A 17492-nucleotide genomic window follows, 5' to 3' on the forward strand; every position below is an offset into this window, starting at 1 on the left:
GGGTGACTCTTTTCATGAATGTGCACGAAGGCCCCAAACTCCCGGAGAAACATACCTGGTTCACCTCCAGCTCTCACAATGGTGGTTGCGCAGAGATGAACTTAAAATTTCCTACAGTCAGCAAGACTCACCAGCTTGGGAGAGAGGTTTTGCAGACTCCCCTAGTCTTTTGTAGTACCCCCTTTTTGTAGTGAGGTAAGCACTCTGTCCTATTCTATGATTTCTTCTAATGAATTCCTTTAGAATTTTTATGTCTCCCTGCTGTAGGCTGGGAGTGGATGAAGGTTACAGGACTGGCCTAGTCACTTTTTAGCAAGCCCTTTGGGGTTGTAACTGGTAACGCTTCTTTAGAAGGTGGGGATACATATGGCCTGTTGGTCTCAGCTTTGGAATTTTACAGCCCATTAACATTCTGGTACAATATTAATTGCGTACCAAATTGAGAAGTGAGGAATGCCTTTTTTGAGCAAAGAAAGGCCCAGTTTTAGGAGACATTTAGAAGCCATTCTATCCAATTCCCCAATCAATGTCATGAATCCTGTTTACAACTTGATGAGATGTTATCCAGTTTTCATTTGAACACATCCAGGAACTAGGAACCCATTCCCTAACTCTCAGATCTCAGTGCTGTCAATTATCATACGAGCTTCACCAAATCACTTAAAACCCCCTGTTTCCTCATCTATGAATGGAGTGTAAATAATATATTCTTCACAGAACATTGCTGATAAAGTAAAAGGAAATAGACATATAAATTGCCTAACCCAGACACAGAGGAGTGCAAAGTTGGTTCCCTTTACAGGTTCCATTAGGGGACAGCATATTGGTTTTTTTTGTGGCTGGGAGATGCGGCATGCAGTATCTTAGTTCCCCGACCAGGGATTGAACCCATGCCTCCTGCATTGGAAGGGTGTTGTCCTAACCACTGGACCACCAGGGAAGTCCCAGCATATTGCGTTTTTGGATTGTCTTCACCTGCAGGAAGATCTTTCTCATACTGCACTGCCTGTATACGTTTTAGTTCTTTAAGTTCAACCCTCAGTGGGCACATAGAATGTCTTTTTTTCCCTTCTACTTGACAGCTTTTCAGATATCTGTGATTTTAGTTGAAGGCACTGGAGACATTGGAAGGAAAAATCCGTTTTTTCTTTATTGATCTGGGGAGTTGGAGTAGCTGTTAGATTTCTATGTGACCCCCCAAGAGGGATGGAGTGAATGGGGGCAAAGTTGATATTTTACTTTCTAACATCAGTTTTCTCTAACACTGGTGCGTTTAATCACAGCCTGGCTAGGATTCTGTAGGATCGTGGCCTGGAAAGTGTGTGTGTGTGTGTGTGTGCGTGCGCGCGCGCGCGCGCGAGTCCCACGTGTTGCCGGACACTTGAACGCATTTGAATGGTGCTATTCTTTGTCTGCCACATAGCGAGCACTTTATACGATCATTTATTGCCGTGAATAAATAGCTGAATGTGGAAGCTACAAAGAAAGCTAAACAGCTTTCACTGGATACCCACCGGGTGCTCAAATACTCTGTCAAGGGCGAGCGAGGGGAGTCGGGGTTAAGAGGCCTCTTTTAGGGTGGGTGGGGATTAGTCTCGGGCTCTTATTGCTAGACACCGCCTCTTTTATTCGTGGGTAGCCGCTGGGCGGTGCTGGAGAGCCTCGCTGGTGGGCGGCAAGCTCCCCAGCTCTCATCCACACCCCTACGTCCCTCCTTCCCCGCCCCGCGGAGAGACTACAACTCCCGTGGTGCTCTGGGAATGGAGGAGGCGGGGCAAATGAGGGGAGTGGGGAGAGCCGCGAGGGTGGGCCTTCCGGGCGTGTGTTTCCGGCGTCGGCGGCCTCGGCCGGGGACGGTGTGAGAGCGGTAAGATGGCGGCTGCGGCGGTGGTGGAGTTCCAGAGAGCCCAGTCTCTACTCAGCACCGACCGGGAGGCCTCAATCGACATCCTCCACTCCATCGGTAAAGGTCGCCGCGCCCCCTCTCCGGCCCCACCGGCCCAGCTCGGCCTGTGTCGGTCCACGGCGGCGGAGTGGGGCCAGGCTAGCCGGCTCTGGTGCTGCTGACTCACTGTTTGTGTGAGGGGGGCCGGGCCGGGGTCTCAGGCCGCTCGGAGCTCCCTGGGGCTTCCTGGTCCCCACCCCGGTGGGAAGCCCCGAGGCAACCCCGGCGTCCACTCGCCGGCTGCTGACTCACGGTGGGCTTGGCGCGGTGTGGGAGAGTGGGCCGAGCCGGGGCCCCACCACTACCCAGCCTTGTCTCCCGCTCTGGCCCGTGCGGGCTGGCCCGGGACCGCGAGCGGTGCTGGCCGGTGGGCTGGTCGCGAACTGGGCTGAGCGCCTCGAGTTGAGGGCCTTGGCGAAACCCGCTCTGGACAGGCATTTCCCGCCGTTGTTCTCAGCCCAGCCTGCTCGGGTGGGAGCGCGAGCGCAAGCGCTCGTTCTTCTCTTGGAGTTTCCTTCCCCGGGACGCTGGGAGCTGCTACTTCTCGCAGCCCCTCCGCGGAAGGCTCCACTTCAGGGGGTCTCTTTCTGAGTGTGGTTTGAAATACTGAGGGGACACACATCTCGGATTGGTATTTGGTTTGGGGAAGTGACCGAGACGTTCCTTTGCCTCCCGTGTAGGGTGTAAGAGCTAGGTGTTGGCGTGGGACCGCCCGGCCAGAGGAGGTGACTAATCGTCCTAGTCTGCCGTAGAGGGTGGAAGAGAGTTCGGGGAGTTAGTTGTCAGCCGCGGAGTTCTGGGAACTCTTTGGAACCGGCCGGCTGCACGTTGCTGGAGAAAATCAAAGAAAAACATGTTAGCACTGTAATATGATTGCCTAACACCTTGCACACGACTGGAAAATTGAAATGGGAGCCGGAGCCCGTCGCTTCCGACAGTTTTCTGCTGGGATTCAGGTGTGACCAGAAATAAATTTATGATGACAGAGAGGGCGTTTAATGTTCAGCCATCAAGGGTTCAGTTAGGGCATGGGCTAGCTCTTCAATGCACATGTAGTGTGATCTTTTTTTAATGTAGCTTGAGAAGATTCGGGTTGAATCAACAAGTAGTTTGCACGTGTATGTGGGACCTCAAGGCTGTTGGCTTTTATGTCGACTCATTAGTCCGTTGAATTTTGGTACTCCCGACTTTCATGGAGGAAGGACAGTGACAAGATCTTGATGTCTTTATCTTTGGGGTTACTAGAAAAAGGGAGGGAGTGGGGGTTAAGATGCATCAGTGAATGGATGATATTGGTAAATAAAGGGTGTTTCCTTTTGAAGTTCTCATCTTGACTTAAGTTAGTTATAGTTAAGAACCAGAGTCATTTTCAATGTGTATTTTCTTCCTGTGAATACACACTAATATTTAGAACTAATGTGAGAAGCATGGATTTTATTTTATTTTTTGTGCCTATTGCCTAATATAAAGTGTGAATTATGGTAAACATTATAATTAGAGTATTTCTTGCTTGCCCACTATATTAGGAGGGAGTTCCCTTGAAAACTTTCCTGTTAGAACAAGCTTGAGTCATGATGGTTGACAGCCTTACTTTTTCCGGACTCCATCATGGAGTATCAAAATCTTGGTTTTTGTCAAGTCATGATGCTTTGTGAGAGAAGTGATAACTAGTGATGATTGCTAAAATTATCACTACAAACTTGAAGAGGCTGTCCAGTGTTTGAGTGGTAGAATAGTTATTAACAGTTGGAAGTGGGACACATAGCACAAAGTTATTTTAACAGGTCCTGAATCCCTTAAAGTAGCATTCCCTCCTAAGGATCACACTGGAGCTTTGACAGGGTTATGTTTCCTGAATGGCTTTGTAGAATTATTTATCCCTAACACACCCATCAGCTGAGGCCCTCCACAGGCCTAAAGTTTATTGAAAGACTTTTGACTTTATAGTTATCAGTAACTTGGTCATTTGATTTTAGTTTGTGGCAGGTAAAGCACAGACAGGCATGTTTAATATTTTCACATAACATAGTTCCTGGCATGGGGCTTACCACCACAACTGGAAGAACTTGTTTGAATTTTGCATTAACCAAGTGACAGCAACAGAAATCTCAATGTATGTGGGTAAGGGAAATTCTAATTGGTAGAATGAAAAGGCACATTTAAAATCAAAAGAGAGGAATCTATTCTTATGATATACATGGGACATGTGCTGCATGATCATTTTACTTTTTCTTGTTTAGAGTTTTTTTTAAAAGCTATCTAGAATTTGTCTTTTGCTAACTGTTTGAGTTTGTAGTTGGTCTTGTGAGGGTGAAATTTCCCTTAGTTTTCATTTTTTGTCAGAATTTTAAGAGAGTTTGCATTTTCCTCTCCCAGTGAAGCGTGACATTCAGGAGAATGATGAGGAGGCAGTGCAGGTCAAAGAGCAGAGCATCCTGGAACTGGGGTCTCTCCTGGCGAAGACTGGACAAGCTGCAGGTAAGTGCTACAAGTGGATTGCTTTCTTTTACCTGAAATGCTGCGTGAAATTTTTTTTTTTTGGTTGGAGTGAGAGAACATAGGAATGCATCCATACAGTTTATTGGTAGTGTAATTCAATTTTATTGCCAACTTGTTGAGCTTTAGTTTTCTATCAGGAAGTTAAGAGACCTTTACACTCACTTCTTTCATTGAAGACTTTTGTTCTGCAGATGAGGAAAAAAAATCCTGTTTCTTTTGGAATATAGTGACCTGTGATTTGTTTCTCGTTCGGATTTTCACTGCATTCCCTTACATGTGGGCAGTAGCAGCCTTTGGTGATTTCATGGAGCTGCTGTGATGTATTTAAGGTGGATAGTGACTCTAGGCCCCTGACTTCAAAATGACTAGGCATTTTGTGTCCAAGGAAGTGGCTTTGCTGTCTGATACACAATGAGTAAGACATTAAATGGAGAGAACCTTCCCAGGATTTCTCCACTGGTACCTAGGGCTTTGTGCCTGTTGTTGCCCAAACATTCTAGTTGTAATTGAACCATTGACTTTGCAAGCTCGAGATGATATTCTGATGATGGGTGTGTCCTTAGAAGGAGAGTCTTGTTGACAAGGAAGGGCTTTTGACCAGTAAAGTGACAATAGTATTTAGAGAGTAGCCTGCTTAAACTTAAAATGGATGATTTTTGTCAACTTTAAAGTGAATTTAGGGCTTATCTGATTAGAATGGATTAAACGTGGTTGATCTCGTGAATTACTTTCCCCCAAATTATGTTGTTATCCAAAAGGATGATACGTGTAAGTTAGCAAAATTCCTTGAACTTGAAAACAAAAATCTTTTCCAGTTAAGGATGATAACATTAATTATTAGGCTCAGTCAATAGAAAGTTGAATAAAGTTGTATGAAATTGGGAGGATGTATTTATATGAATCTTGTACCTTATTTAAAATATCATTAAGGGCTTCCCTGGTGGCGCAGTGGTTGAGAACCTGCCTGCTGATGCAGGGGACACGGGTTCGTGCCCCGGTCCGGGAAGATCCCACGTGCCGCAGAGCGGCTGGGCCCATGAGCCGTGGCCGCTGAGCCTGCGCGTCCGGAGCCTGTGCTCCGCAATGGGAGAGGCCACAACAGTGGGAGGCCTGCGTACCGCAAAAAAAAAAAAAAAAAAAAAAAAAAAATCATTAAAAATATCTGTAATGAGAAAAACCGTTTTTGAGTGCTTATTATGAACTAGTTATTGTTTTAAGCCCAAACAGGATTTAGCTTATTGAATCCTCGAAACAACTTGGTAAGGTATATACTATTACCTATTTTATACCTGAGGAAACTGAGCACAGAAAAGTTAAATATCTTATTTAAGGGCACTCAGCTAGTATGGGAGACTCAGAATTTGAATCCATGTAGTCCTATTTCAGAGCTCATGACCTTGAAGTATTTGCTTTCCATAGTTATCCACTTATGAGTTATCAGTGGTAGGTGGTGGTTTTTTCATTTTAGGCTGACTTCTCTCCTATTTAACATGTTTGATTCTTTTGCCTGTCAGTTAATGTGAGCTTGGGGTTGCAAAACACTTTTTATCATTAGTCCACATGAAATATAATTAATAAGGTAATTTTCCTGAAAGAATTAGAAAACCAGGTGAAATGATTTTTTTTTTTTTTGGCTGCGCTGTATGGCTCTTGAGATCTTAGTTTCCTGAACAGGGATTGAACCTGGGCCCTTGGCAGTGAGAGCCCAGAGTCCTAACCACTGGACTGCCAGGGAATTCCCTGAAATGATTTTTCTGTTGTTGAACGATCCAAATGTCTGTTTTTCTCAAGTAGAATGGATAATTAAAAACAGCATGTAGTATAGTCAGTGTTTCAGAAAATTTGTCCAAAAATGTTACTGCTTTGCTTGAAGTTACTATTTCATGCTTTACTCTCTCCTTATTTCTTGCCCTCCCCTCCCTGTGACCTACCTGAGAAGTTTAGAAGTGTACAGGGAAACTTATTGGAATTTAACAGGCGAATCATAAGAACTTTAAAAAACATTTCCAGGTTACTTATTGTTTTCTAAGAAAGACTTTGACAGGTATAGTAAGGAAGTTTCGGGGCCTACACTCATTTACCTATCTTTGCTATTAATAATTGATCAGTTTGTGTTGTTTCCTTTGATTTTTGGGTTCCCCGAGGACAGAAAATATTTCTATTCCATTGATTTCCAATTTTGTTTTGTTACGCATTTAATATAGGGCTAGCACTGTGCTAAGTACTCTACTCAAAAAGTTTAAGGTAGGGTCCCTGATGGACATCAGTCACTTGGGAATTAGTGAATAAGACAGTGTCTGATGCAGAATAGTGATTGAAAGTAGTGGTGTTCATCATCAGACATGATGCCTAGGCTCAGGATCTGCAGATTTCATAGCCTGAGACTCTTAATGGAGTGTGTTGAGTTCTGTGAGGTTCTGAAAAGGAAGTTCTGGTCACACAGTTGCAAATAATTTCAGTAAGAATAGAAGGAAAACTCAGTATGATTCTATAAGAATTAAAAAAAAAATCAGTGTGAAAATGTAAAGAAACGGAATATAACCAAGAACGACTAAGAAACAGTAATAGACTAAAATGGAAAATGAACTGAGTCTTTGGCAACTAAGAGGTCATTTGTTTTTCTGTTAGAAGAATAACTTGGAGAAGATACTGTAATGCTAGCAAGTGCTGGAGAGAAGGGCAGACTCCTTAGCTCATGTTTCACTTCTGCCTTTTCCAGGAAGGAAAATGATTTTCAAAAAGAAAAAGATAGAAATAACATTAGAAAGAGAGAATTAAAGCTAAAGTAGGTGAGAGAAGAGAGAGCAGGTAGTCTTTTTTAAATAAGTTCAAGTTTCTAGGTTCTGACAACTGTCTTTTAATATCAAAAGAATAGTTGTAGCAGATATATTTATAGAGCCACTATTATTCTGAGAAAAATCATGGAGGGTGGAGAGGTATAAGGAAACTGAGGATGGGCAAAACATTATTCCACTTTTCAAAAAGATAATGAAAAGAATAAATTCTAGACACTGTAAACTGGTAATCATCAGTAAAGTTCCAGGACAGATTATTTGATAAGTAGGTTTTAAGCACATAAAGCAGTGAGTTTATTAAGAAAAGGTTATTCCAAACTCACCTTGGTTCTCTTTGGTTAGCCTTATCAGACAGCAGATTTGCAGGGTTCCACAGGCAATGGCTTGCTAAGTGTGTTTGTAAATAAAGTTTTGTTGGAACATAGCCATACACATTTGTTTACATACTGCCCATGACTGCTTCTGTACTACACTGGCTGAGTTGAGTACCTGCCGCTGAGACCATATAGCCCACAAAGCCATAAATATTTGCTGTCTGGTCCTTCACAGAAAAAGTTTGCCAACCCCTGGGATAGGAAGAATGATATAGACAACATAACTGATGTAAGCAGGGTCTTTGAACATTTGCCATGACAAATGGATCATTTGTTGACCTGACGGGAAGTCTCTAGCATCATGTCATAGGAATCTGTCCTTGTTCTTCTGGTCAGTATCTGGCAGTAGAGCTAAAGCCATATCAGAAGGTGTGCTTATTTTTGTAGATGATTCAGTACAGTAGAGAACAGAATTAAGATTCAGAGTTATTGTCAAAGCCAGCAAGATTAAATTCAGTGTGGAAGGTATAAAGTTATATACTTAAACTATTTTATCAAAACAGAAGAACGTGGGGAATTACCTCTCTATGCAAAAAGACCTTATGGACTCAGTCTGAACAAAGAGTGCTATTAGCAAAAGCAAAACATGCTTCTTGTGTTACATGTGGCAGTCCAATCAGAAGAATTAAGCCATGACTACTGGTCTGACCCTACATGGAACGTTGATTCAGTTCTGGGGACCACAAGTGGTACATTTGCAAACTAGAGTTAATTCAGAGGAGGGCAACTAAGGTGACAAGCAATCTAGAAACCAGGACATTGGAGGAACAGTTGAAATAGTTAAAGCTGTTTAGCTTGGAGAAAGGGAAAGTTAGGGAGATATGAGTGATAGTTACCTTCAAATATTTGAAGCCACGTGGAAAGAGGGTATAGAATCATGTTTCAGAAAAGAACAATTTAGTTTGACCAACACTGGAATCGTCTACTTTCTGAATATTTCTGTCACTAGCGAGTGTTTAGATTTGTTCAAGCATAGAGGGAAATGCTGTTTCAGAAGGGACATTGCACTAGACTGCTTTTAAAAAACTATGATTATATAACGTAATTGAAGTTTGCATAAATGCAAAAGTAATTTGAGGGAGAGAAATCAGTGTAGCCTGGCATTGGCATGGAAGACTCACTAGGACTTCAGCTGGACCTAAAAGGATATCTAAGATCTACATAGGTCGAAGTGATGGGGAGGGATTCCAGGTGGAAATGCAGCATGAGCGAGGCCTGAAAGCAGGCGTGTGTGTAGTCAGTACAGGAGTGAATGGAGTGGCAGAATTGGAAAAAAATCTTAGACGGTGGGATTCACAGGTCAGTACTGGGGAGTGAAGGGAAAGATGAACTTTTCCACTCTGCATAAAGTTCCTTTTATACCTGACACAGTCTCATGTATCCTGTGACTGCGCAGGCAGATGAGGATTCAGGACCCTGAATTAGCATTCTCAGGAGGGGGAGGCTTGCTTGCCCTGAATTCGAGTTCTCAGGAGGATGAGTCTACAGTTGGAGGCAGTGGCACTAAAGTAATTTTAACCTACATTCCAAAAGAACTTCCTTAGTTGTTTAGTTGACATATTCTCTAATTTTCACGTTTGTTTCTAAAGGTGCTCCCTTAGATTACTGTGCCACCCTTTTTTCTTACATAAGGGGTGGGCAGAACCTCTGTGGTTGATGGCTTTTTTGTCATAGTTTAAGACTTAGGTTTTGCCGATTAATGAGGAATTTTAAAAGGTTATAGTATAACTTTAAGGGACAAACACCCTAACTTTTATGTGAAAAGTTGATTCAGAAGAGTGCCATGGAAATTATATTGGTAAAAGGCTAAGCTGGGCATTACTTCAGGAAGGGAGGAAAAAAGGAACCTGGAATTGAAAAATCTCTGTTTAAGGGGAACTGCTGAGACAGACTTGGTTGGAAATTAGGAAAAAAAAAAATTTAACTCCTATAACCTGATAAATTTGGTAGCTGTGGGGAAGTAATTTTGTTTAAGGTGGAAGAGGCATAGCATATTTTGTGTTCTAGAAAACTGTTTTCTGAGAGTGTGAGTACTTTGCTGTACTCATGAGGCAGACAGACATAAGCTTTTCCCAGGACCCTCACAGTATTCCAGAGGCTGAGTGGGGAATGGGATACAGATTTGGTATATGTTGTTAACTTTTTTGCTACTCCATTACCTGCTAAGAATGCTTTAAATTCCTACTAAGTTTCATTTTGACTGATTCCAGACATAATTACTGGTTTTATGATCTTGGGTCATTTTTTAATGGGTATTTTGTCCTTAATATTGATGTGTACTTTTTCCTGTCTGAATTGCCTTCCACACAGAGCTTGGAGGACTGCTGAAGTATGTGCGACCCTTCTTGAATTCCATCAGCAAGGCTAAAGCAGCTCGTCTGGTCCGATCTCTTCTTGATCTGTTTCTTGATATGGAAGCAGCTACAGGACAGGAGGTGAGCTACTTTAATGACAGAAGGTAGACACTGTGGAGCAAAGTGTTGTTTCAGTGAAAGAAGTGCCTGCCTGCATTGTGATACTAATGTGGAAGGGACAACTGGGAGGACAGCGCAGGACTTATCATGTCAGTTTCTCTTTGTTACAGGGCATTTGATACTTTGGGTCTGTTCCATGCTTTGCTTTGTAAGTGGAGATTGTCAGTGGTCCCTGGAATCCTCATTACATCAGGGTCACAAACTGATTCTTGTCTTTGAGGTATTGTATTGCCACACCTTTGTAATGTTTTCTGTGTCTGTGGTACCTTTCATTCTGTGTCACAAAGCTCCTTGTGAGCACTAATTAAGTCTTGTGGCATCCCTTCTTGGCATGTCTTGTACTGCATTTATGCCTTTATTGAGGGGTGAGCATCCATCTGTTTTCGTCTTGTGTGTGCAGAAGTGACTGGTATACCTGTACATGTCGTCTGTGAGTTCAGACTAGACCCTGAGCTGCACTGAAGAGTGCCTCTTTGGAATCACTGAGCCTCTTCCCATTCTTCAAAGGTAGCTGTATTGTCTGCAATTCAGGAGAAGGAGACGCTACCAAAGTTAAAATTCATTCTGTAAAAAGTGGCAGATTCAAGCAGGGTATATGGTGGTTGCTTGAATCTGTTTGTAGGAGACTACAGTTGTCTTTTCTGTAGATTTATTGATCAGCACTCACTAGTGCCTGCTATGTGTTAGGCACTGTTATAGATACTGGGGATTCATTTGTAACAGCATACAGTTGTTGCTCTCATGAGAATTATATTTTAATGATGAAGGCAGGTAATAAATATATAAAACGTCAGATGGTATAAAGGCAGGGATAGGAATTGGTAGTTGTTTATTTTATATATATATATACACATATATATATATATATATATTTCATTGTTTGCCATAGCCTCTGTGGGTGTAAAAGATATGAAGGGGCTTAGTGGCATACTGAGTAAATAATGGGGAACTTCAGAAACCTAGGACATATGGATCTCACTTTGAAATCATGTAAAATGGTTTTACAAAAACCATTTTGTAAAATCTGGTTTCTTGCCTTAATGATTCTTTGAAACCTAGTTTAAACACCATAAACTAACTTCATTGTAGAAAATTCATCTGTAGTGAATTCTTCAAATTCATTTGTTTCTGGGAGAACTGTGTTTCATGACAGTAGATCAAAAATAGATATGTAGATAGCTGCCTTTTGAACCAGAGCATTAAAATTATTTTTATGAATAATTTAAAAGAAAAAGTGATTTTTCTAAGGGGTACTACTCTTATATCTAACCCTAATTTTTTTTTTTAAATTGTATTTGTTCTCATGAAAAAGTGACACCCCATCTTTTGTTTGAATTAGGATGCCTTGTTCTTTTTTCCTTGGCTACGCCATGCGGCATGTGGGATCTTAGTTCCCCAACTAGGGGTCGAACCCGCACCCCCTGCATTGGAAGAAGCGTGGATGGAGTCTTAACCACTGGACCGCTAGGGAAGTCCCCTAGGATGCCTTAGAATGGGCTGACCAATAAGTATTAGCTTGAAACAGACTAATAAATGTTACTTGGAACATTTTAGGCAGAAAAAACTAATTATCCAAGCTGCTTCTTTGACGCTGAAGTCTTGGAATTTGTCCCTTCCCATAACATAGAGTTGACTCTGGATAGAACTGCAGTTGTTTAATGATCAGTTCTACTCCTTTATCTAAATTATTGAAATCATAATTTAGTGCTCTCCTGTAATTGGCTAGTGGGTTTTACTGGCCTTTGTCATGCATTCCATGTCTGGAGAGGCCTTCCTTTTAACTGTGTGTGTACATTGCTATTGTTCATTGCACGTTACTTTTTTGTCAACTAGAAACCTTTCTTCCTTATCTTAGGGTGAAAGGAAACACTCTCAGGTACTGTATCATTTTATTGTCAGTGTCATCTTAGTGCTGAGTAAGAGCTGTTGGTTTCTTTTGTTTTTGATGTTTAGTAGTGTAGCTTTTTTTTTTTTTTTAAGATTTAATTTTATTTATTTTTGGCTGCGTTGGTTCTTCGTTGCTGTGTGCAGGCTTTCTCTAACTGTGGTGAGCGGTGCTACTCTTCCTTGTGGTGCGTGGGCTTCTCATTGCAGTGGCTTCTCTTGTTGCATAGCACGGGCTCTAGGCGCGCAGGCTTCAGTAGTTGTAGCTCACGGGCTCTAGAGCACAGGCTCAGTAGTTGTGGCGCACGGGCTTAGTTGCTCCGTGGTATGTGGGGTCTTCCTGGACCAGGGATTGAACCTGTGTCCCCTGCATTGGCAGGTGGATTCTTATCCACTGTGCCACCAGGGAAGTCACAGTAGTTTAGCTTTTTATCAAGAGTGAGATCTTAATCCACTTAGCAGGTCTTCTTTCAGTAATTTTTGTGGATTATAGGTTATTTGCTTGTTTTGGAATAAATTATCAATCATCCAGATGGTGCTACTTGCACCTCAAACTCAACATGGCAACATCAACATCCAGCCATTTATTAAATTCTGTCAGTGCAACTTTCTTCAATCTCTGTTCTCCACCTCTTTTTATATTTGTTCTCTATGTACAGCTGCCATCTAGTTTGGGTTCTAATTCTTCTCTTTTTTTTTTTTTGAGGTATTGTTGATATATACAATGGGTTCTAATTATCTCTTTTTTTTTTTTTTTTTTGCGGTACGCGGGCCTCTCACTGTTGTGGCCTCTCCCGTTGCGGAGCACAGGCTCCGGACACGCAGCCTCAGCGGCCATGGCTCACGGGCCTAGCCGCTCCGCGGCATGTGGGACCCTCCCAGACCTGGGCATGAACCCGTGTCCCCTGCATCGGCAGGCAGACTCTCAACCACTGCCCCACCAGGGAAGCCCTTTTTTTTTTTTTTTTTTAACATCTTTATTGGAGTATAATTGCTTTACGAATTATTTCTTACTTAGACTACTGCAAAAGCCTCGTACCACCATTTTGAGAGATATCCCCACCAAGTAACCCTCTGAACATTTTATTCCCCTCTCTGTTCACCTGTAACTTGAGCCTTCAGTGACTCTCTGTTGCCTACAGAATTAGGTATTACATGTTTTTCTACAATACAGCTTAGCATGACAGTCTGATCTCTTAGTACTCTATGAAGTGTACCAAACATGCCAGCCTTGTTGGATACTTGCTGAGTACACTCTTCATGATAGTACCTTTCCCTTCTGTAGTTCCATGTCAAGTACCACCTCCTCTGAAATCTTTCCTTGTTGACGTCACTGTGATCTTAACTCTTCAGTGATCCACATTATATTTTGTACATGTTATATCTTTGATTATGCCTTGTATGATGATTACCTGAACAGTTGCTTTCTTTTCTTTCCTTTTTAAAATTTTTTTAAAAAATAAATTTATTTATTTATTTTTGGCTGCTTTGGGTCTTTGTTACTGCACGCAGGCTTTCTCTAGTTGTGGCGAGCGGGGGCTTCTCTTCATTGTGGTGCACGGGCTTCTCATTGCGGTGGCTTCTCTTGTTGCAGAGCATGGGCTCTAGGTGCATGGGCTTCAGTAGCTGTGGCACGCGCGCTCAGTAGTTGTGGCTTGAGGCTATAGAGTACAGGCTCAGTAGTTGTGGAGCATGGGCTTAGTTGCTCCACGGCATGTGGGATCTTCCTGGACCAGGGCTTGAACCTGTGTCCCTTGCATTGGCAGGCGGATTCTTAACCACTGTGCCACCAGGGAAGTCCCTTGCTTTATTTTATTTACTGTAATATAGTCTCATTTGGGTGAAGCCCTATATCCGTTGTAGTACCACAGTGCCTTTCTCATTCCTAATTCATGGCTGTTCCTTAACCATGGCTACCTCTGACCTCACCTACCATATACTTTCTTTTACTTTCTTTACAGCTGTAACACTGGCCTTTTGCCTTAGCTTTAAACTGTTCTAGATTTGGGGCATTTTTATACATCTGACTTTTTTTTTTTGCCATGCTGCATTGCTTGTGGGATCTTAGTTCCCTGACCAGGGATCGAACCTGTGCCCCCTGCAATGGAAGCACTGAGTCCTAACCACTGTACTGTCAGGGAAGTCCCACTCTCAGCCTGATCTTAACACGGCTTTTTTCTTCACATCATTTTCAAATCTTTGCTTACATCTCATTTCCTCAGAGACCTTCTGTCATCACCTTATCTAAAATACCTGTCTCTGCTTTCTTCGTATTTATTTTACTTATTAACATCTGTTTCCTACTTAGAGTATAAGTTTCATGAGGATAGGTACTGTGTCCTATTTACTGCTTCATCCTCTGCACTTAGAGTAGTTTGGCCCAGAGAAGCTACATAACTAGTATTTGTTGAGGGAATGTATGGATTATGCCTTCCGGATGGTAGGTGCTCAGGAGATACTTTGTTGAATTAAGACTTAAGTTTATTGACTTGAGATATAAGCACGGGGTATTGTTACTACATTTGTTTATGTGACTCAAGGCCTCTGACCTGGGGAAATTGGATATGGTCTTCTTCATCTTGGAAAATTCTAGGTACTTTTAAAATTCTTTGATTGACTAATGGGAAAGGATAGAGGAGCAAGTCATAGGTGGATCACTGTCAGGGTACTGTTGAGGCCTGAGGCAAAATATGAAGTGTTAGGACATTGTTAAGAGAGCTAGGAGTTTGGGGGCGTTTGGTACCAAGAGCTAGAGTATTGGGGAGTTTAACACCAAGAGTATGGGGGAGGGGATTTTCCTTGCCTTTTTGTATTTGGGGACTGACCATAAGTCAGATCTACAGAGCAATCTTCAGCTTGCTGTATTCCGAAAGCTGATATGATTCAGGTTAGGTTCTGGTCATTTGCAATTTGCAGTACTAAAGTTTAGAGCCTAGGAAGTGAGGCTATATGGGTGGGGTGGGGGACTGAGGATTGGGGTGGTTAGCAAGGGGAAGGGAGTAGAGAGTTGGGGTGAAGAGAGGAGCAAGAAGAGTGAACCAGATCCCTGCCAAATAGTGAACTGAAATTCCAGAATTCTTTCTACCTTCTAGGGATCTCTAGGCAGTTTCTATGGGGAGCCGTTTTTTGGTATAGTGTATCCAGCTAAAACACAATCGGACATTTTAAGAAACATTACATCAAAAATCCTGTTAATGAAACAATTATTTCAAGGGAAAAAAGGGAGTTTGTGCTAGAGAATTTCAGACTTAGAATGGTAGTTAATTTTTTCCCTTAGGAATTTAGTTAATAAAGGCACATAAAAAATGATTAAGTGTATTTATTTAAAGCTTAAAAAATACCTAATCTTGACTGTGTCAAGCTTTTGTACTCAAGTAGGGCTTCCTCCAGAAGCATGGGCTTCTTGTGTATTCTTATCCCCTTTATCAGTCATCATTAGCATTAACAAAGGACAAAACCTCTCAAGCTATGTAGCAAGGGCAGTGGCCTTTAAAATTTTTTCTTAAAACTGAAGCACTGGTTTCACCAATTATAGTCCCAGATATTGCAAAGCATGTACCCTGTAATTGATAACAGATAGGCAGTTCATGTTGTACAAATTCCCCGCTGTAGGAGAAATGTCTGTATTGACCTGAGTTTATTAAAGCTGGGTTGAGGTAGGGTCAAGTTCTGGTCCCAACAGCTGAATACGTGACCTTGGGTGAGTCACTTAACATCTGGACTGTCAGGGAAATGAGGACAGGTTGAGATGCTAGAGTAGAACTCAGTGTTTCTTAATTAGGGATATACATCAGAGTGGCCAACCTTTTATTCCAGACTACTGGATCAGGAGCCTAGGCGTTCATTTCTGCATTGTTTGAAAAAGCTTGCTGGGTAAAACTGATGGTAAGCATTTCTTAGCCCCCGAAGACACGTAGGACTGAAGATTTTTATTCTTGTTGCTAAAAATGTTCAGCAAAATATTTGCAGTTCCATTCATGTCATGAACAGAGATATTACTTTGAGTTTGGCTTTTTAGAACAAGACTCAAAACTGAAATTGTGATTGGCTTGCTTTTATTTTAGGTTTTGTAGAATTTACTGTATGAGGGCAGTTGAGTTTAGCGTTGGGGATTAAGTAGCCACTAGGGGGCTCTAGTGAGTTATAAAGATTTCATTGACTCTTACTGGTGAATCCTCCAAATACCATGTAATGTCATCCATTTATCTAAAGACAGGTCTGTCAATTTGGATTATGTCCCTTTACTTTTCCCTCCTTGTAACATCTCTTAAGAGAAATTGGGATTTACATAAAAACCTGTTCTTTTAGCACTTAGTTCTCTGGAAAGCTCAGTTTCTTTTTATGCTCTGATTATGAATCTTAACTCGCAGTAACAGAAGTGATACAAGATCTGAAGCTCTTAATATGTACTTGTCAGAGCTACTATGGCAAGGGTACCTATGGCATGTAGACTATCTAGCATAGAACACTACTTTACGTTAGTTACTTTGCATGGTACCTTACTGCTTGGGTAGCATATAGAACTGGGGTTCAAAGTGCCTTTAAAGAAAGCTTAAAAGCCCCTTAAAGTGTTAGGCTAATTCTCATTTCTTTTTACTTCCTTTAGTACAAGCTAAGTTTGCTGTATTGTGATGAGAATTGTTGGTTGCACTTCTTAGAATCTGGAAGGGAAAAGCCAGCTGGGCCTTTTGAGTCTTACAAGCAACTGTTAGGAGTAAGACACTTGTGCCTAGGCTGAGAATTTCTCCCCTTTATGACCAATATAGTCACATGAACACATTACTATTACTATTCAGGGAGAAATTTCTGCTTTAAATATTTCTCAGCCATTATAGAAATCTACATTCCAGCGCTATGTATGTAGCCTGGGTCCCTCCTGGGACAGTAGAAGAGGAATCTTGAAGATGAAGCTCTTTTCCAAGGGAATACAATCTAAGCACAAAGATACTTTGTGTGTAAAAAGCCAAGTTGATTTTCCATTATGCTATAATCATTACATATTGAGATACTGGGGATCAAGGCATGCCACTGAGACAGTAAATATGGGTATGTAAGGAGGAGATGAAAGCTGTTCTCCAGAGCAAGGCTTGTGGGAAGAACATGAAGACATAATGTTGCACGTACTGTCTCTCCCTGTTGCAGGTCGAGTTGTGTTTAGAGTGCATCGAATGGGCCAAATCAGAGAAGAGAACTTTCTTACGCCAAGCTTTGGAGGTATGTGCCTACATTAGTACTGATTTCAGATCTCTAGGCATTTGAAGGACTGTGCATATAAGTAATACCATCGTGATCAAAAGTATTTTCAGCAACTTTGTATTATCCAGGCACCTGAAATTATTGGTAGCAGTGTCCCACTCATGAGAATTGCTCTGGTTGAAGTTTTGAGACAGACCTGCTGCTTGGCTCAGAAAAGTAAGCAGCAACGTGGTTTAGTCAGTCACTGGCTATAATAGGAGATAATATCATGGGCTAGATGATTTTTTAGGCTGAATTTGATGCTTTCATCAGGACTTGAATATTC

The 17492-nt window shown here is 41.9% G+C and overlaps 1 protein-coding gene across 2 annotated transcripts in view; it reads left to right on the forward strand.

Annotated features, from left to right (window-relative positions):
- The first annotated feature begins 1841 nt into the window (after positions 1–1841).
- The window catches only part of PSMD11 (proteasome 26S subunit, non-ATPase 11), a 29955-nt gene continuing 14304 nt past the window's right edge, over positions 1842–17492 (forward strand). The window contains exons 1-5 of one of the 2 annotated variants that reach the window (XM_082678406.1): positions 1842–1963; positions 4322–4423; positions 9924–10048; positions 11943–11963; positions 17114–17185. In XM_082678406.1, the coding sequence (XP_082534532.1) occupies positions 1873–1963; positions 4322–4423; positions 9924–10048; positions 11943–11963; positions 17114–17185 (411 nt within the window). In that variant the 5' untranslated portion in view covers positions 1842–1872. The remainder of the gene's footprint in view (positions 1964–4321; positions 4424–9923; positions 10049–11942; positions 11964–17113; positions 17186–17492) is intronic. The other variant, XM_082678407.1, reaches the window with a different exon arrangement.

Source organism: Grampus griseus (assembly GCF_964374135.1).
Source record: "Grampus griseus genome assembly, chromosome: 20".
Lineage (NCBI taxonomy): Eukaryota > Metazoa > Chordata > Mammalia > Artiodactyla > Delphinidae > Grampus > Grampus griseus.